Genomic DNA, 20,645 nt, shown 5'->3' with positions numbered 1-20,645 from the left:
ATGTTTACCTATTAAAAAAATAAAATAATAATAATTATGCTATACTGTTTTTATTCTATGCATTTTGAAATTTAGTGTGAAAAGTTGTCAATAAATGTCAAAAACAGTGTCTTCATTTTACAGTACACAAAATTACAGCAAATTATAAATAAAATATTTGTGGTGATGAAACAGTGCTGTGATTATTACTTGTAGCGTTTATACGCCCGTATAAATATAATTAATTATTATTCATAACGGATTATGATCAATAATTAATTATTTCCAGAAATTTACTGTAGCAGAATCAATAGTATGATCATTTTATCAGTTCATCCAATGAACAGAAAGCATAAACAATTATTAACTCTAGGAAATATAATATCTTCCTGGCCAAGAAAGAATAATCCCCAGCTAACAGTAAATTAAATAAATCAAGGGTAAAAGCATAGGTAACTTAGATCGAAGTTCAAGACAATAAATTCGTAAGCACATAACACAAATAATATTTCTCTTTTCAAATACAAACAATACTTTATTGATTATGTGCTAACACACATGAAAGTACCTAACACAAACACACGCACACGCATACACACGCATTCATACAAGTTACAGAAATAAATAAAGTATGAAAGAAAGAGTTTGGAAAGAATGAGTTTAAGAGTGAGATGATGAAATCTCAAGATTCTATGCACTTATAAGACATAACCTGGAACGAACCATCAATCATTAATTAACCCTTCTATCGTTTCTTAGACAGATTATTACATTTATATCAACACACCAGTTCGGCTTAAAAGTCTAGAGGTTACTTGCTCGTTTGCGTTCCTTTTGGGAATTCCTTTGGTCAGCGTCAAAGGGGTTTCCCCGAGTTCGTTCGTGGGCTGGTCTCCTCGTGCTTGAATAGATGGGGCGGCCAGTCACGTGGTGTACTGGCGGATGAATGAAAAGTCTTTGAAATTGAAAGCGTGCGTTGCAGCCGTGAATCGTGGACCGAAACTTTGCAGCAAAACTTAACTTAAAACCGAGACTTTCAATCGGAAAAGAAAGGAAAATTCAGAAAAGAAAGAAAATTGAGACGAGAGTAGTAAGACGACTTGAATAAAGCTGTTGAACCCGTTCTTCTGATCTTAATTTGGGTTCGTTGTCTCTTCGTGTCTACATGGTTACTAGTCTGAGAGAGCGAGAACAGAGAGCGAGCACTGTTTCGGGTCCAAGATTTTAAACTCAAAAGTTTGTCCCACCTCCTGAAGAGATCGGACCAATTAGACACTGGCTTTATTTGTCTGATCGTAAATCATGCGTTATCTGGGATCTCCTTACTCTCCACGCTCTAGCAGAGAGTACAGAGGCCACAGTTTAGACATCATTACTATTATAAGAATACGAAACATTTGAACATTTGAAAGCCATCCTTTGAATCACGAGCATACGATCATACTGATATGAAACACAACACACTTTCATTTAAACATCTAACAGTTACAATCATTAAAGGACTTACATGGGATCTAAGCTTATTAAAACATGCATGTAAGTGGTAGAAACAACACAGGATTATGTAGTTGCATGATGTTTTATAATAAGTCCATCGAAAACTGTTCTGGATGATTTTATGTATTGTTATAGGAAAAATCTCAGTTTTCTGGTTTAAAGAGAAGAGAACTCTGGTTTGGTGATCCGGACCCGATGGCAAGATTGGTTATGATCATGAGACATTCTGAACAAATCTTCCCCCTTCATTCGCGAGAAGCGGAGAGTTTGAATTAATCTTCTGGAAGAAGATTAGTCTGTGTTTGGTTCATACTTGCAGTCGTTACATACTGTAAAAATACTGTAAACATTTTTACAAGTTGCTGCAATTAAATTTACAGTAAGCATACTGTGAAGTGAAATGAACTACAGCAACTTACTTGCTAATTGCTGCCAGCAAGCTACTGTAAATTTCACAGTATTCTGTTTACAGTGCAGCAACGAGTATTTCATGATCACAGCAGAGAGAGATGAAGAGTTACAAGAACACAGCTGAAGAGTTTGATCAAACTAAATACTGCAAACGTGTTTTTTCCACTGCATGGATCTTCATGTGTATCTTCAATTGACTTTTAATAGAGAAACTCTTCCCGCATTGATCACACGTGTGCGGCTTCTCTCCAGTGTGGATCCTCTCATGTGTTTTCAGAGTTGATGACACACTGAATCTCTTGTCACAGTGTGAACACTTGTAAGGTTTTTCTCCAGTGTGGATCCTCTCATGTGTTTTCAGATGTGCTGACTGATTGAATCTCTTGTCACAATGTGAACACATGTAAGGTTTTTCTCCAGTGTGAATTCTCTGGTGCAGTTTTAAACAGTTCGCTGAAATAAAAGTCTTCTCACACTCAAAGCACACGTACTCTCTCACAGCAGTGTGAGTTTTCTGATGTACATGTAAAGATTTCAGATGTGAAAAACTCTTTCCACACACAGAACATGAATTTGGCTTCTCCTTTGTATGAAATGTCAGGTGTCTCTTCAGGTGTGATTCCCAAGGAAATGTTTTTCCACATTGATCACATGTGAACGGCTTCTCTCCGGTGTGGATCCTCGTGTGAATATTAAGAGATGATGATTGCGTGAAACTCTTCCCGCATTTATCACATGTGAATGGCTTTTCTCCAGTATGAACTCTCATGTGAAGCTCAAGATTATGTTTGCATGTGAAACTCTTTCCACACTGATCACATGTGAACGGCTTCTGTCCAGTGTGGATCTTCATGTGTCCTTTAAGGGATGATGATTGCTTGAAACTCTTCCCACATTGATCACATGTGAACGGCTTCTCTCCAGTGTGGATCCTCATGTGAACATTAAGGGATGATGATTGCGTGAAACTCTTTCCACATTGATCACATGTGAACTTTTCTCCTGTATGAACTCTCATGTGAAGCTCATGATAATGTTTGCATGTGAAACTCTTTCCACATTGATCACATGTGAACGGCCTCTGTCCAGTGTGGATCCTCATGTGACGCTCAAGATTATGTTTGCGTGTGAAACTTTTCCCACACTGAGTGCAGGTTGTATATTTCTCTGCTCTTCTTTTCTTTAAATATGTGCTATTAGTCTTTGAGCGACTCAAAAGTTTTTCTCCAGTTTTGACATGATGTTTCTCCTTCACTTCACTCAGTTCTTCACTCTCCTCCTTCACTTCACTCAGTTCTTCACTCTCCTCCTTCTCTTCACTCAGTTCTTCACTCTCCTCCTTCACTTCACTCAGTTCTTCACTCTCCTCCTTCACTTCTCTCAGTTCTTCACTCTCCTCCTTCACTTCACTCAGTGACAGTTCTTCACACTCCTCCTTCACTTCTATCAGTTCTTCACACTCCTCCTTCACTTCCATCAGGTCTGAAATGAAAGAAAAAAGTTTGATTCCATTTTCAGCAAATCAAAAAATTCAAAAAGAGAAATATGAAGTGAAAGGCCATAAAAGTGTAATCACTTTCTATGTTTTGTATTTTTGCCTTTTTATAAATTAATTATAAGTCCCTGAAACTTTTCATGAATGAGGTACATTGATATTCCACTTTTTTTTTTAAAAACATTATAGGCACACATCCTATCTGTTACGGCGACTAGTTTTATCCCCAGTACTCAGTCTCGAGCGCCTTCCCCTGAATACTAATGATGCATACTAGCCTCCTATGTTAGTATGCATCATTGGCGCTCTGATTACCTTCCACCTGTCTGTAATGAACTCTGAGCTCAAACCTATATCTAGCTTGTTAACTCAGCGTCCTTTGCGAAGTATTATATCATTCCCGTGTTACATGTCTGAGCCTTCTCTGGAAAAACCCCTGTTACTCTGATATACTGAACCTTGGCTTGAACTAACCTCTCTGATTGTGTGCAGCTCGCCTTGTGAAACTCTGCCTGTGCCTTGAACTTCTGCAAAACTGTTGCAACTGTTCTGAAACAGCACGTCGAAAACATGGTACGCTTGGAACCTCAACAGAGGTGGTTCCATTTAAAGCGAGCCGAAGCGAGCCGTGCCGTACCGTACCATGCAGTGGAAAAGCGCCAAAGTGTGCCATACCGAACCGAACCGTACCGTACCATGCAGTGGAAAAGCGCCAAAGTGTGCCATACCGAACCGAACCGAACCGAACCGTACCGTACCATGCAGTGGAAAAGCACCATAGTGCCGGTCATGTTGGAAGTTACCTAGCTGGGGACTATTTTCAGGCACTGCGTAATATCATTGCGCTTGCTGCTCCCATGTCTAATCCGATTCAATGATCTATGCTAAGCTATGCTAAAAGTTGGACCACCAGAACCGGAGATCGGCTGAATGGATTCAAAAATGGTAAAAACTCATTTGTTTAACTCGAGGGGAGATGGAAAATGAGCCTATTTCCAAAAAAAGTGGAGTATCCCTTTAAGCTTTTCTTTGAGAAAAGAATCCGATACAGTATCGGATCGAGTGGACAGTATCAAGTTTTGAAGTGGACTAACTTTACAACATGCCAAAGAGTTGCTGTGTGGTTGGAATTAAAATAAAGTATGATCTACTCACAGCACAGACAGGCTAAACATTATTGAACAATATTATCTCAATAATAATGACATCTCAAGCTTGATTAGAAAGCAGGACACTAGCAACCTTAAACCTTAAACCTACATGTTATGTAAGCTTCCCACAATTCCAATATTTTACAACCTTATCATGATCATCGTCTTATTTTAGATAGATAACTGCTGGCAGTCTTAGTGTATGTCCGTTATCAACTAGCCCAGGCTACCTGCCATCATCATCATCCAAATCTTGCTGTTATGGAAATATCATGAACGGATGATGCTATCGAAAGCGAAGTCAGGCTAGGCTGGACAGAAAAGTGCACTCAGTACTCTAAATATAAATACATAATATATACATTTAAAGATGTTTACTTTCAAGAATGAAGTAACATCATTCACTTGCTACGTAAACGAGGAGTAAATGTCCGGCTAAGACACCTCTGGCCACTGGGTAATGGTTGTTACACCAATTTGACGCTGAGAGAATGGGACATGTTTTTAAATTGACCAAATTAATATTTTGGATGTATCTTTCACGCTCTATGGCAGCAGGGTGGACATATAATTACTTGACATGTTTAATCTTAGTGATTTCTTAAGTTATTCATGCCTGCTGGCTGTGTAGAGACGTTTTTGTGCCTCTATTTTGTATTGAAGTCTATGGGAAGTCTAGTTTGTTTTCCCCTAAAAAAGGGCGGTGACGAAATTGACAGTTAAGTTCCCGGATGTGCCGGTAGTACGTATGGCCTGCTTGTGGCACAGATGAGATCTGGCAAACAGGAGCGGTCCACCCAAGGGCCTTCATTCCACACCGCATGTGGGCCAGATCATCTTTCCATGTCTGCCAGATGTGGGCCGGATCTGGGCCAACAGAATTTTGCTATCTGTGTACAGTTTCAATTGAAATTCACATGCTGAAAGTCTGACCTTTAACTTGTTCTAATTTAAAAAAAAAAAAAGATTAGTATATTATCTGTGTCCTACATGTTTCTCTCATCCCTGTTACTTCTGACATGATTTTCATCCTTTCAAAAACAGAGCATTTCTTAAAATTGTGACACCCAGGAAGTGACATCATCTGGGCTCTTTCTACAGCATGATGGGAGGACAAGAAAATAATCTCAATCCATTGTCTCAGTTTTTACACAAACTTTACAGTGTTGATCAGATACTAAGGTTATTATATTTGGCGTTAACTGTTTATTGGCGTTAACTGTATATTATAAACTGTTTATTTATAATAATAACTATATTGAAAAATGTCTAAATTATTGGCAACATTGTTGCAAAGAATTGTTGAACCATATATAAATATAACAAAAAAGTGCTAAAATAATATTTATGACCTTTACTGACCATTTGTTGAAAATAAACAAGAACATTTTGTACCATTCATAGTTTACCTGTTTGTCTAAATGTGATGAAGTGCTTGAGTCTAACACAAATGTTCTTCAGCATCATGAATGAATGAATTAACACCAACCTCTCTAAATGAATAAATGAACACCAACAGGAATGAATGAATGAATGAATGAATGAACACCAACATGAATGAATGAACGAACACCAACATGAATGAATGAACGAACACCAACATGAATGAATGAAGAATAAACACCAACCTCTTTGTTCTTCAGGATCTTCAGTGTGTTTCATTCTGCAGGGTTCTGGATCACTCATGTTCTCTCTGTCCTCTTTAATAAACTCAGTCTTTGCAGATTTCAGCTCTTCCTGATGCTCGTCTTCACTTGAAGCTGATGGGAATTTACAGCATTTATTGGAGAATTACAGTGGGAGGAGCTTCACTGATGATGTGACTGATGTGGGAGGAGCTGATCTGATGGTGAATTCCACTGTGGGAGGAGCTGATCTGCCAAAATCAAAGTTATCAGTTACTGAGTTTGTTTTTGTACTATTTGCTTTTGTAAAAATCTAAGCATTTACAACTTATTTTATTACTAACCTGAACATTATCCTGCTTCTTCATTAAAATTAAGGATGGGGGAAAAAATGTATACTCGGATTAACTAATTAATTAATTAATTAATTAATAAGAAAAAAGTAAACGGATCCTGACTCTGAGAATCGGATCGGATTCCTGAGGTGCCTAAAGATTCCCACTAATTCCCTAATTAAAATATAGGCAGATATCTAGAAATACAGAAAAGAACACAAATTATATATTGTAAATTCAAAAATAAATATTAATAATGGTCAGAAAAAAGTACATATTTGTAACCAACAAATACCCTTAGTCTTAGACCAGTGAGATGAGCTTAAAGTGTCAATTTACAGGAGATCTGAAGACATCAGCATAATAAATGAGGTGAAAACAGGAACTATTGTTGTGAAAGTAGAACTATTTACTGCCCTAGTACAACAATTAAATGTGGGACATGGCCTTCATCATCACAGTATGCTAATGCTGTGAATCAGATGCGAAGGAATCATCATTATGCAGATTACACCTCTAATTGCTCGCTTCCACTGAGCGGTAAACCCTGATCCGGCTTGCATTTCCACCGCCAACAGTAAAGGGTACTGTTGGCCATTAGAGGTGTAATCTGCATAGTGATGATTCCTTTGCATCTGATTCACAGCATTACAAGAAGCTATAAAATAAGAAATAAAGCAATCAATTCAATCAAACATACAAAGTCAACGCTCTAGTTTAACGCTACAACGGTAAAGTTAAATAGCCTAAATATAAAGTTAGGAAATTTCATCCACAACGATTGGCCAGGGAACAAATTATAGATTTACGAGACCAAAGATCGACCGTTGGATATACACAAGACGAATTATATCTCATGTTTAAAGGGTAACTAAACCCTAAAACAACTTTTTTTAGTTAATGATCTGTAAGCTTGGGGCTTTATTAATGCTGTTCATTGATTCAAGTAATTTTTTTGACATTTGGGGATAAAGTGTTTTAATTCTACAATATATGGTGCAGAAACGTCTAAGTGCTGCCCTCTTCAGGGTCTGAATACTTAGGACCATGTGATATTTCAGTTTTTCTTTTTTAATAAATGTGCAAAAATGTCAACAATTCTGTGTTTTTCTGTCAATATGGGGTGCTGTGTGTACAATAATTAGTAAAAAAAATTTAACTTAAATGATTTTAGCAAATGGCTGCAATATAACAAAGAGTGAAAAATTGAAGGGGGTCTGAATACTTTCCGTACCCACTAGTATGCCAAGTGTATTTTATGATAGCAATAACTGTAAAGGGACTAATGGGGTAAATTAAATGTGGGCTAATATACCTGTAGGCCAATTAAGCTCAGATTCATGTAAACATTTAGTCTGTGCTTTTGTAATTATTTATTTTTAATTTTGTGATTTTAACTTATGCTTTAAAAAGCTTTTAGATTGTAATTTTCTAATGTACTTCTGTTACAAAAAAATAAATCTTCATTAAAATAACAATCTAATTAAATCTTGGCCACAAAACATTCAGCCAGTATGAAAAGAAAACCTGTAGGATATTGTGTATATATATATATATATATATACAGCCTATATCTATGATCTACAGGGTGGGCCATTTATATGGATACACCGTAATAACATGGGAATGGTTGGTGATATTAAAGTCCTGTTTGTGGCACATTAGTATATGTGAGGGGGCAAACTCCTCAAGATGGGTGGTGTGTACTAATATATACTAATGTGCCACAAACAGGACTTTAATATCACCAACCATTCCCATGTTATTACGGTGTATCCATATAAATGGCCCACCCTGTATAATGATAAGTGATACAAGACCTATAGACGTGTTAAATTATATCGTATACCAATTTTTTTATGTAAATATATATATATTCAGTGGAAACGAGCCATAACACTCATCTGTGCCATTTGCTACACAGGACACACACGCCTATTCCCACTACATACTACTGATGTTTTGTCTCATCTGACAGCTTTAAACTGAACAGAATTGTGCTGATTAATTAAGATATTAAAGTATTCTAATGTACGATCTGAAATATGTTAAAAAACAACAATAACTTTAAAGGGGTCAGATTACTAATTGGAGTCTGATAACTAAACGCTCATTCTCCTTCAACTGCTTTTTGATCATATTGGTTAAAAATATAGCACTGTAAGCCTAAGACTTAAGTCTGCTGCCTTCACGTGCTATGGGAAAGATGATATTTTCCACTTATGAACTGGTATTTACCAGTGTGTTGTGTTCAAGTGCTTTTGTTGTCGTAATGTAGTACCCCCAAGGTCTGTGTCAGTAGAGTATCTTTTTATCTTTACAAAAAAAAAAAGAAAACGTAAATGTGGTGCTTTCTGATGATTAAAACATAATTAATAATTAAATAAAAAATAAAACATGACATAAAATGATTAAATATGAACCAAGGAAATTGCGGCGAAGTTGAAAATTGAGTGTTAACGCATTATATTACAATCGTTAATGACACAACATTGTAAAGGCTACAAAAACTACAAAAAATCTGCTAACAGTATTCACGACTCTTGCGTTGCTCTCTGCCATTTTGAAAAGGTCAAAGGTTATCTGATCTCGGCAACTCGTGCATCAAAATATTCTACGAGTTGCCCAGTGGAAAATACCACATGAGGGGGTGTTCATGTGCATTTTCCATGTCGGCTTTTGGTATTTACCATAATTACCATAGCACGTGAAGGCACCATTATACAATATGTGTTTTCACCAGCTCTGTTAAAGGTTTGATTGTTTCTAAGGCTTGATTGTGTTTATGGGGTGCAGTCTAACATGTGTTCATGTTTCATTTAAAAAAAAAAAACGCATTATTTTTCATATAATTTACCTTTTGTAATTTACTTTTTGCTGTCCTCTCGTAAAACGGTCTGTTGATTTCCTGGTTATAAGAAGCCTCTCCCTCAGAAATACACGACGGGCTCTGATTGGTCAACTTGGCCCAGTGTCTTTGCCAGTGTGTGTGTGATTCGCTCCTAGTTCACGTTGTCCGGAAACGTCACGGCCGTTACCAGTTGCATGTGCTCCGGTGTGTTGTAAACACAGCGTCAACATTGCCTTATCAATTTTAGCCCAAATCTGACTTAGAGAATATTAGTGCAGAGGAATTGAGCAGAACTTGTGCACGAACGGCGGTTACAGGACGTTTCAGAAAGGTACGTTTTTTTTTGTTTTTGTTTTTTTTGTAGATGTCTCATTATTTTTGTATACGCTGTTATTTGTAAATGCTACTGCTTATGCTAATGCTACTGTTTGTTAAAATACACGCAAAAAAGTTCATACAATCGTTATGACTCATAATATTACAATCCTCGAAGGGATTATGCTAATGATACTGTTTAAAACACGCAAAAAAGTTCATGCATTTCATACGATCGTTCTACCTCATAATATTACAATCTTCGAAGGGATTAGGCTTATTTGATCAGCACTCACACACACTCTCTCTTTCTCGCACACACACTATACAAAACGAATATAGCATGCCGTCAGAACTGAGCTCATTACGAGACTAACCATGGTTTTACCACAGTAAAGAAAATGTTTACATATAGCCATGTTTAACCTGACGTCAACAAACACCAACAAGTTCGCTGGTGGGATTAAATTAAGTTATATATATATATATATATAGTTATATATATATAATTCGTCGTTTTGTAGCATTACTCTGAGTTTACCTGAACTATTAAAGACCTGTAAGTGTTGGAAGACCTACAATAAAGGCATATTTCTCCAAATTTCTCCCAGATTAGTTGTTGTTGACATTCCATGATATAGAACTGTTCGTTTCTAATGAATGGCTGAGATTAAGCTTTTGGAAATATGGCTTTATTGTAGGTCTTCCAACACTTCCTACAGGATCAGGTCTTTAATAGTTCAGGTAAACTCAAGAGTAATGCTACAAAACGACGAATTATATATATATGAGTAGGGCTGGGAAAAGATTAATCGCGATTAATCGCATCCAAAATAAAAGTTTGTGTTTACATAATATATGTGTGTGTACTGTGTATAATTATTTTGTATATATAAATACACACACATGCATGTATATATTTAAGAAATATTTGTATACATATACTGTATATATTTATATATAATTTATATTATATATAAATATAATTTTTTATAACACATTTTTCTTAAATATATACATGTGTGTGTGTGTGTGTATTTATATATACACATTTAATTATACACAGTACACAGTCTTTTCCCAGCCCTATATATGAGTAGTTTAAGCTTAACTTCGTTCAGTTTTATTACCTGTTTGAAATAAATAATCCATAAAACAAAACGCGATCTGAGGCGCTCACGCTAATAATTTCTTTTCCACTCGCTTGTATTGGTCGCCCCGTCCACGCTATGATCTCGTGAATATTCATGGTAGCTCCACCCATTGGAACCAAATATTTCAGGAACTGAATATATTGTAACACCGGTGTGAACTCGCTCAGATCCACGTTATGACTCTAATGCAGCAACTCTTCTTCTCAACATTGGTGTGTATCTGTTCCAGATAGCAGACCAACACCAAATCAATGTTGAAATTTAACATTGATTTTTAATCAGGATTGCACTGAAATAATGTTATTTCAATTATGAAAAATCAATCAAGATGGACATATCAATATTTTTTTTCAACCTTAAATAAATCATTTATTTAACATGGAATCAACATAGAAACAATATCAAATCAATCTTGTGTACAGCAGGATTCTATGCCAGTTAATTGTCTGTTTTTACTCCTTTCAATCAAAAATAAAGTAGGGATGTAATTAAAGATACAATATGTAAAAAAAAATTTGCTGCCGAGGGGTCGCTAACCTCATACAATAACAAAGGCGTACGTTGATGACGCAGTGATATGCGGAATGATGGAACTTGCTGAGGGATTTAATAATGTTTATGTAGAGTAGTGTTGTCACGATACCAAAATTATGACTTCGATACGATACCAGACTAAAATACCTCGATACCGAAAATGAATCGATACCATGGGGAAAAAAAACAAAGTAATTGAAAAATATGACAGAACTTACAATTCATTGTTTTATAAATTAATTAAAAAAAAAACCTTAAAACTCTGTTCCTGCCCTGGGCAATTCCGCGCAAAAATGTCACATCCATAACGCCAACTAAATACAATGGCATTGTGTTGGCGTTATGGATGTGACAGTTTTGCGTGGAATTGCCCCCCTGCTTTTTGACCATTCCTTCCCCTTTATAAAATAAAATAATAATAATTACATGCCAGTGTGTACGTTCTTACAAAGATGTTTGCAACATTGACATTATTATCAATTACGTTAACATTTGCTAACCTTTCACAATTCTGATCAGGTTTGGGATGACCAAAATCTTATTTCATGAAATGAGTTATTTAATTTTATAATTACAATATAGATATTTAATACTTTAATGACAAATACTTTAAGAGACAAATAAAATAAACAGTGTTTAATTTCTTTTTTGAATGCTACTGTAGCTGAAACAATAAGGTCTTCACTCTATAAATTAACTATAGACTGATTCTTAATAAATAGATCAAATTTATTCAGTCAAGCATTGGGTGATTGTCTATTTTGTGTTGTTGTTTCATTAACATTAATCACGCAGAATATAAGGCAAGACCTAAACACTACCCAATGGAATACGATTTATTTTTACAAACAGTTTTCGTTCACTAAAGACATACCCGACTGTGTTTACGTGAATACTCGCCAGGACGTACATTTTTACCAAGAATTTTGATTAATCCTAATAATGCGCGAAAGAGAACTGAAGTCGCAATCTGGATCGCATGCTGTGTGAAAGTGTGAAAGGCACGTGCGCGCGCTTCAGGGGTCTCATTTATAAAACTGTGCGTAGGAACCTTGCTAAAAGTGTACGTGCGCCCGAAAGCCAAAAATGACGCACGCAAAAAAATCTTCAGACTTATAAAACCGTTCGTACGCCAGAACCTGCGCAGAATTCACTTTATAAATCCCAGTCAGCGGAAGATTGTGCGCACATGCGTCTCCACCCCGAAATAACCATATATGGAGCTGACAACGCCTAGTTTTACTATGCATATCCTCATCTGCATATCATTTGCATATGCAATGTTGTAACTTCTCAGTAATGATTTCATGTTTAAGTGTTCTCCATTAATTTGAATGGCATATTTAATCTAAATGTTTATATCAGAAGTAAAACATAGTTTAAATCATTATTTTATTTATTTAAACTGCGTCAGTTTCACTAAACGGCCCAACGCGGACATTTAAGAAGGGAAGGATATTTGCTTCAAGTGACAGGCTTGGTGAGTGAAATTATATTTGTATTATCTTTCTGTATTATGTTTAATTTTAATTCTAAATTCTAAAAGTGACCAAAAAGACATTTAACTCCAACTCACCATCGGTGTCGCCAAACTGCTCCGTCTCCAAAACGTTTGTACGCATGGGTCAGAGTTTGCGTGCAGGTGCGCAAATTTTCCCTTCAAGTTTGTTTTTATAAATCACAACTTATGCGTCGGAAGTGGCGTACGCCTTTTTCAGGGCCTGTTTTGTGCGTACGCAACGGTTATAAATGAGGCCCCAGGTCTGAGCCCGGCAGCGCAAGCACGTCTCACGCTTTACTTTCTCATGCATGCATGTTTCGCTGTGCGTATATTTTACTGTTCTGCTTCCGTCGTTTAGTGAATGAAAACAGTGGAAGCAGAGCTTTGCACACACACACATCCTGACTCCGGCTGTCACACATCAACGCAAAATACTGCTCTTATTATTTAGAGTGCTGTCACTCTTATGGCGCTTTTCCACTGCATGGAACGGTTCGGCGCGGCGCGGTTCGGCTCGCTTTGCTTTTCCACTTGGCGCGACTCGGCATGGCTCGGTTCACTTTAGCTCCGTTTGCTTTTCCACTGCAGTTAGTACCGCTTCAGAGTATGTGGGATTATAGAGACTGATCGTTATAATAGTTGCGCGAGCGAGCTGGATCCGCTCCTCGGCAACCAACAAGAGGATCGTCTGCACTTCGTTCACAACGATTCGCCATTTATTTATTTTAAGCTTTTCTTTTCCTCATTTTAATTCTCCTTTTTTGTCCCAAAGTCTGCTTGCCATGGTCCATAATGTTTGAACGAAACAACAACAACGTACGCTGGCGCTAAATGTTACGCACTACGCAGTTGTCCACGTCTGTCGCCATGGATTCAGTAAAGTACCTCGGGTTAGGATAATCATATTTTCTGACACCTGTTTATGTTAACCTTACGTTGACTGAGCTAACGTTAACATACACTGCTGCTTGGTAACTTCAGACTTAGCTAAAAATTTAATTTTAATATTTAATTAAATATTCTGTGTAGCTTACAAAAAAGGCCTACCATGAAAACGAGTCCACTGTAAAACCGCAGCATTTTCTGTTAGCAATGTATGACAAGTAACGAATGCGATTTAATTTTTGTACAGCTTTAACGTGTTAAAATATTGAACGCAGCGTCCGTTCTTTCTGTCATCCTTTAGCTGGGGTTATATGATCATCCTCTCCTTCACGCAAATGTTTTAAACTATTAATGCGCGACAAAACAAAAGAGAACGCCAGTATCGAGTTCTTTCGCGCTTGAACGAACCATAACACGCACATTTATGCCAAAATGCCAGTTTTGTCGAGTATCTTCACAAGAACAGTCAAAAATGAATTAAATACAATCTTAAATGGAAGTAAAGAGAGAACGAGATCCTGTGAGATTATAGAGTTCTAATGACGGTGTTCAACTATAACCGTCAGTCTCACGGTTATATAATAGCTGTCACACCCTTAAAGGGATACTCCACCGTTTTTTCATATTAAACTATGTTATTTCCTTAACTAAGACGAGTTGAGTTGACACATACCTCTCTCGTCTCAGTGCGTGCACTTACTCGCTCTGACGCGCGGCGACACTTTGATAGCACTTAGCTTAGCCCAGTTTATTCATTAGGTACCAAACAGAGATCAAGTTAGAAGCGACCAAACACCTCCACGTTTTCCCTATTTAAATACAGTTACACGAATAGTTGAACGAACAAGTATGGTGACACAAAATAAAACGTGGCGCTTTTCTAAGCGGGTTAAAAAGGATAACTAATGTATGGCGGAATAGCACTTGTGAGAGTACTTCGACTCGGGGCAGTAAAAAGTCACACCTGAAACTTCTTCTCCGCCTCACCCTCTCACTCATTTTTCAGGCGTGACTTTTTTTTTGGCTGTAATGCTCAGTCACTTGCAAAATGGTAAAACCAAAATGAAAAAGAATCATGATAAAATCGTGAATCGTGATTTTCCTGAAAAAAAATTGTGATATGATATTTTTGCCATATCGGCCACCCCTAATAAAATATGTATTAATAATAAAAAAAAAATATGCTAGTGCACTTTCTTTTATAAATTAGCCTTTCGCCGAGCCCCGCCCCCCTTAGTTACTGTTGCTACATCCGACAAACAAATGGTCAAACACGACCAGCGCGACAGATTGCCATGATGGGAAGAGGTATACCCGTGCGTGTCAGTGACCTTTTTTGGAGCAATACCTCCGCGATATCCACCAGATCGAGGCAAAAGGGGTTACAGTATGCAGTGGAGGGATATATTCAAAATATAAAAATACGCAATGAAGGAGACACGACTACTATCGAGGCAAAACAAAAGAGAACGCCAGTATCGAGTTCTTTCGCGCTTGAACGAACCATAACACGCACATTTATGCCAAAATGCCAGTTTTGTCGAGTATTTTCACAAGAACAGTCAAAAATGAATTAAATACAATCTTAAATGGAAGTAAAGAGAGAACGAGATCCTGTGAGATTATAGAGTTCTAATGACGGTGTTCAACTATAACCGTCGGTCTCACGGTTATATAATAGCTGTCACACCCTTAAAGGGATACTCCACCGTTTTTTCATATTAAACTATGTTATTTCCTTAACTAAGACGAGTTGACACATACCTCTCTCGTCTCAGTGCGTGCACTTAATCGCTCTGACGCGCGGCGACACTTTGATAGCACTTAGCTTAGACCAGTTTATTCATTAGGTACCAAACAGAGATCAAGTTAGAAGCGACCAAACACCTTTTATATTCAAAATATAAAAATACGCAATGAAGGAGACACGACTACTATCGAGGCTAATGCTTACCGGTCTCAAGCGAAATCTGAGAAACACCAAGACAATCGCAAAAAAATCTCTAATACCCACGCAATCGACATAAACACTCTTGCAGACGGCATCTTGGAAGTTTGTGATCAACCAGCATCCGTACGTAGGCATCGTAGACCTCTTCTTCTGTCTTGATTTCTTTCGATTTGTTGTCCTGTTTTTTTGACTGCAAAGCTGATCTAACCACTGACTGATACAGCAGCAGAGCTGTTCACGACACCTGTTATCATCCTATCAATAATAATAATATATTATGATATAATATGATATAATATATCATTATTTAGGGACAAATCATTGTTTATTTACCGCTCCGAGCAGGACTTTCAATGTCAGCATGCTGAAGAACTATTAAAAAACGCTGAATACAGTTTTTTTTGTCGTTTTTGCGATTCCATGTGAATAGGGATCGATTTGACAACGCTGTCGTCTATGCGGAAAACTCAAAGGAAAAACTTCTCAGTTTTAAGCATATCGTTGTCGTGTACCCTTAAATTAAATAGTACTAATAGAATAAGGAGGATATTCTTCTTGGCCAGGAGAATAATCTTTCTTAAGAGTTTATAAAATATTGTCATTTCGGTGGACAAAAAATTCTACTACAGTTAATTCTGAAAGCTAAACTAAATAAATAAATGTGTGTATATATATATATATAATTTTGTTTAATTTTTTTTATATATATGAAGAGTTTGGTTCCAAAACGCGATAAATCCATTTTGATTAATTTGAGTAAAAATGTGTTTTCTTTACCAAGAATGTGGCAAGATGAAAACCACTATTTTCTGTTTCAAACTTTCACATAGCATCTTTAGGTTATAATAACAAAACAAATTCAAATCCAGATTTTGATTTTCAAAGATTTATTATAAAAACTGATCATTTTTTCCCCAAAATGCAATAAATTCATAACACTTTTTTTCCCCAAATGCAATTAATCCACTGAATCAATATAAAAGTTATTTTTCATATTGAAACTGTTGAAAATACACAACTAAATAAGTTGATCCACATATGACAGCCTCTGAACTCGGTCAATATCTTATTACAGGCACTGGACTAAAAATACATTCAATCAGCTATCGCTAAGAAATACCTCCTGAACTTTTTTGACGGCGATCATCTGTAAAATGGCTTAGTCCTGCTCGGTTTTCGTTGACTTTGAGTAAAACAACTGAAAGTTTTTCAAAAGATCCCCTGGGTTCAACGTGTCAGTGTGACAGAAGTTTGATGCTGTCGTGTGAGAACAAGCAACAGCCGGCATTTTTCCTCCTCCCGCGTGCCTCCTCTTCTTAATCTCCTCACGTAAATGATTAGATTTCGATGGCTTACGTTTCTTCCCTACCGCAGAAACCACCACAGGTTCATCAATGCCGTCAAAATTATAAAAGATTTTGTTTGATTGTTGATCAAAAAGTACAATGTAGATAGGAAAAACTAGGATGCCGGGTGTATTCAAAGCGCTGCCGTTACTGTTTACAGTGCGTGGAATGATGCGCTGTGATTGGTTGAGCGGATTTATCTCATTCTGCAGAGAAAGGAGACTGGCGTTTGTCGCGGTTTGGAAAGAAAGGGAGAAAACATGACAGAATAACACGGCGGATATCGCATTTTACGTAAAATTTAAAATTGACTTTTCAATACCGACCCTATACAATACTGATTTTTGCAGGAACTCAATTTTTTTTAAAATGGCGTTTATCGCGTTTTGGAACCAAACTCTTCATATATATATATATATTAGGGGTGTAACGATACGCGTATTCGTATCGAAACGTACGAGGCTTTCGGTTTGGTTTTCGGTACGCATTACGTACCGAACGGTTCGTTGGACCATTTTTTCTGCCAACCAAAATTCCGTTATTTCAAATGAAGGCGCGTCGCGGGCGGCGGCTGGCGCGACCACAATATCAACTGGCAAATGCAATGTAAGGAACGAAACTGAGCTACTCTTATTGTGTTTGTGTGGACCGTTTATCAGTTTTGACCTGTGAAGCGGGACTCGCGAGCCCTATGCGCGAGCCTGATCAAGCAACACCACACAGCGCTAAGAGATCCAGACCTCAGTTTATGAGAGCTCAGTTTATGTCCTTTAACTTTATAATCATTTCTCTCTTTGAATGTGGATGTTGTCACATGTTGGTTGAAGCAGGGAAGAATGCAGGATCTTAATTGCAGCAATATTTATTTAAACAAACTCTAATACTCACAAACTGGATCAAAAGAAACATGAACAGAACAATTAAACATATAGCAGCGACAACAGACAAGGAACAGACTGATACACATTTCTTAAATACACAGAACAGAAGACTGGAAAGCGAGACACACCTGGGTGTCACAGGCAAACATGACATGAACACAAACTTTGAACGTGACAGATGTACTGGAAATGCAATTAAACTTTATTTTCTTTCATTTCAGACCTGATTGAAGAGAGCGAGGAGAGTGAAGAACTGAGAGAAGTGAAGGAGGAGAGTGAAGAACTGAGAGAAGTGAAGGAGGAGAGTGAAGAACTGAGTGAAGTGAAGGAGGAACATCATGTCAAACCTGGAGAAAAACCTTCGAGTCGCTCAAAGACTAAAGGCACATTTTTAAAGAAAAGAAAAGACAAGAAATCTACAACCTGCACTCAGTGTGGAAAGGGTTACACAACCAAACGTAATCATGAGGTTCACATAAGAATCCACACTGGAGAGAAGCCATATACATGTGATCAATGCAGCAAAACATTTATGTGCGCATCAAACCTGAAGAGACACCTGAAAGTTCATACGAAGGAGAAGCCACATTCATGTTCTGTGTGTGGAATGAGTTTTTCACTGATGCGAACTTTACAAACACATCAGAAAACACATACTGGTGTGAGAGAGTACATGTGCTTTGAGTGTGAGAAGACTTTTATTACAGCAAGCAATTTAAAACAGCACCAGAGAATTCACACTGGAGAAAAACCTTACAAGTGTTCACACTGTGACAAGAGATTCAGTCGATCAACACATCTGAAAACACATGTGAGGATCCACACTGGAGAAAAACCACATACATGTGATCAATGTGGAAAGAGTTTCACATACAAGCGCAGTCTGGAGATTCACGTGAGAGTTCACACGGGAGAAAAGCCATTTACATGTGATCAATGTGGAAAGGGTTTCACAACCAAACAAAATCATGAGCTTCACATGAGGATCCACACTGGAGAGAAGCCGGTCACATGTGATCAATGCAGCAAAACATTTATTTGCGCATCAAACCTGAAGAGACACCTGACAGTTCATACAAAGGAGAAGCCGCATTCATGTTCTGTGTGTGGAAAGAGTTTTTCACTGCTGCAATCTTTACATAAACATCAGAAAACTCATACTGCTGTGAGAGATTACATGTGCTTTGAGTGTGAGAAGACTTTTACTACAGCAACATGTTTAAAACTGCACGAGAGAATTCACACTGGAGAAAAACCTTACAAGTGTTCACACTGTGACAAGAAATTCAGTCAGTCAGAACATCTGAAATCACATGTGAGGATCCACACTGGAGAAAAACCTTACAAGTGTTCACACTGTGACAAGAGATTCAGTCAGTCAGAACATCTGAAAACACATGAGAGGATCCACACTGGAGAAAAACCTTACAAGTGTTCACACTGTGACAAGAGATTCGGTCGTTCATCATCTCTGAAAAAACATGAGAGGATCCACACTGGAGAGAAGCCGCAAACGTGTGATCAGTGCGGGAAGAGTTTCGCTATTAAAAGTCACCTCAAGATACACATGAAGATCCATGCAGTGGAGAAACCACTTAAAGGACAAATCCAGTGAAAAATAAACCTAGGGGTATTTAACACATGGTTACCGAGTCGATCGTTCCCTGCGATGCGTTTTCATGAAAATGGAATGTATAGAGTTTTATCTTTAAAAACAGTATAGCTCATAGCAGTAGTATATGGGGCATAGAGTAAGTAAAATTAAATCGCTAGTTAATACCACTAACAAGGCTCAAAATAGCCTCACACTAACACAGTAACATAATGAGGGTCCTTACATACAAACCGAAGCATTGAGAACTTTGTAAGTGTACAGACAGTTTAATAAGAAGATACTTTATAAAGACAGTACATTATGCGTTTACATCCAGGATCCATCTTGGAAAACAGTCTTGACTAATCGAGCCACGAACGCCGTGCTACGTTAGATTTCACAAACGTAACTCCTATCGACCAGCTATCCTATCGACGGCGTTCGTGGCTCGATTAGTCGAGACTGTTTTCCAAGATGGATCCTGTATGTAGTTTGTAACAAAATATTTTGAGGGAGTGTATTTAGAGTCTTTCAAATACTTAAATACTTAAGAAAAATCACCATATGCTTATCACCATAGTAAATGATTTTGCCATATTTTCGGTCTGATGTTGGCAATGGCAATGTCCAGGTTAGATGCACGAAAATCACGTAATACCCTGTAGACCGGGCTCCCTCCAAGAAGTGAATGAGTTTTGAACACAGGAGAAGAAGTGGCGCTGCTCCTCTTAAAAACGGCATTAATGTAAAGTGTTTTGTGAAAAATATACAGTCTTTTCATCAGGGGGTCAATCCAGCGCTCAAACCATACCACCCCCGGGGGCCGCCATTGGCTAACAAGCCTTCACCTGCTGTTAGCATTCCATTGACTCCCATTCATTTTGGTGTCACTTTGACAGCGAATAACTTTACATCTAAGGCGTTTAAAGACTCCATTTGTCCATTATTTATTTCTAAAGAAACACGACTATGGATAAAAGGCTCCATTACCCTGTATCTTGCGTTATGGCCCAGTAGAAGCAGTTTTTGTAAAAGTAGGCTAATGTTTGCGTCATAACCACACGACTCTCTAGAAATTACCATATAGACAGGAGGAGAAGCTCGCAGTCAATCGGGGGGACGTGGAGGCATAAAGTCCGA

The 20,645-nt window shown here is 37.5% G+C and overlaps 2 protein-coding genes across 4 annotated transcripts; one reads left to right on the top strand and one right to left on the bottom strand.

Annotated features, from left to right (window-relative positions):
• Nucleotides 1–487: 487 nt before the first annotated feature.
• LOC311078942 (uncharacterized protein) lies at nt 488–9,423 on the bottom strand. Of its 3 annotated transcripts, none has more exons than XM_084107998.1 (4): nt 9,351–9,423; nt 6,158–6,409; nt 5,524–5,628; nt 488–3,369 (listed from the first exon to the last, which is right to left on the bottom strand). In XM_084107998.1, exons 3-4 carry the CDS (start codon nt 5,615–5,617, stop codon nt 2,021–2,023), a joined length of 1,443 nt encoding a protein of 480 aa, XP_083964124.1. In that variant the 5' UTR covers nt 5,618–5,628; nt 6,158–6,409; nt 9,351–9,423; the 3' UTR covers nt 488–2,020. The 3 variants fall into 3 exon arrangements, with proteins under 3 accessions (XP_083964124.1, XP_083964122.1, XP_083964123.1); XM_084107996.1 differs by lacking the exon at nt 5,524–5,628 and adding an exon at nt 5,943–6,026 and having other exon boundaries at nt 6,162–6,409; XM_084107997.1 differs by lacking the exon at nt 5,524–5,628 and having other exon boundaries at nt 6,162–6,409.
• Nucleotides 9,424–9,520: 97 nt separating this feature from the next.
• On the top strand, nt 9,521–19,794 carry LOC311095790 (uncharacterized protein). The gene is made up of 2 exons (XM_084134563.1): nt 9,521–9,675; nt 18,133–19,794. Exon 2 carries the CDS (start codon nt 18,444–18,446, stop codon nt 19,524–19,526), a length of 1,083 nt encoding a protein of 360 aa, XP_083990689.1. The 5' UTR covers nt 9,521–9,675; nt 18,133–18,443; the 3' UTR covers nt 19,527–19,794.
• The last annotated feature ends 851 nt before the right edge of the window (nt 19,795–20,645 follow it).

Source organism: Abramis brama (genome assembly GCF_963993115.1).
Source record: "Abramis brama genome assembly, chromosome: 1".
NCBI lineage: Eukaryota > Metazoa > Chordata > Actinopteri > Cypriniformes > Leuciscidae > Abramis > Abramis brama.
The sequence above is the reverse complement of the archived record's forward strand: the minus strand, read 5'-3'. Positions and strand labels throughout refer to the sequence as shown.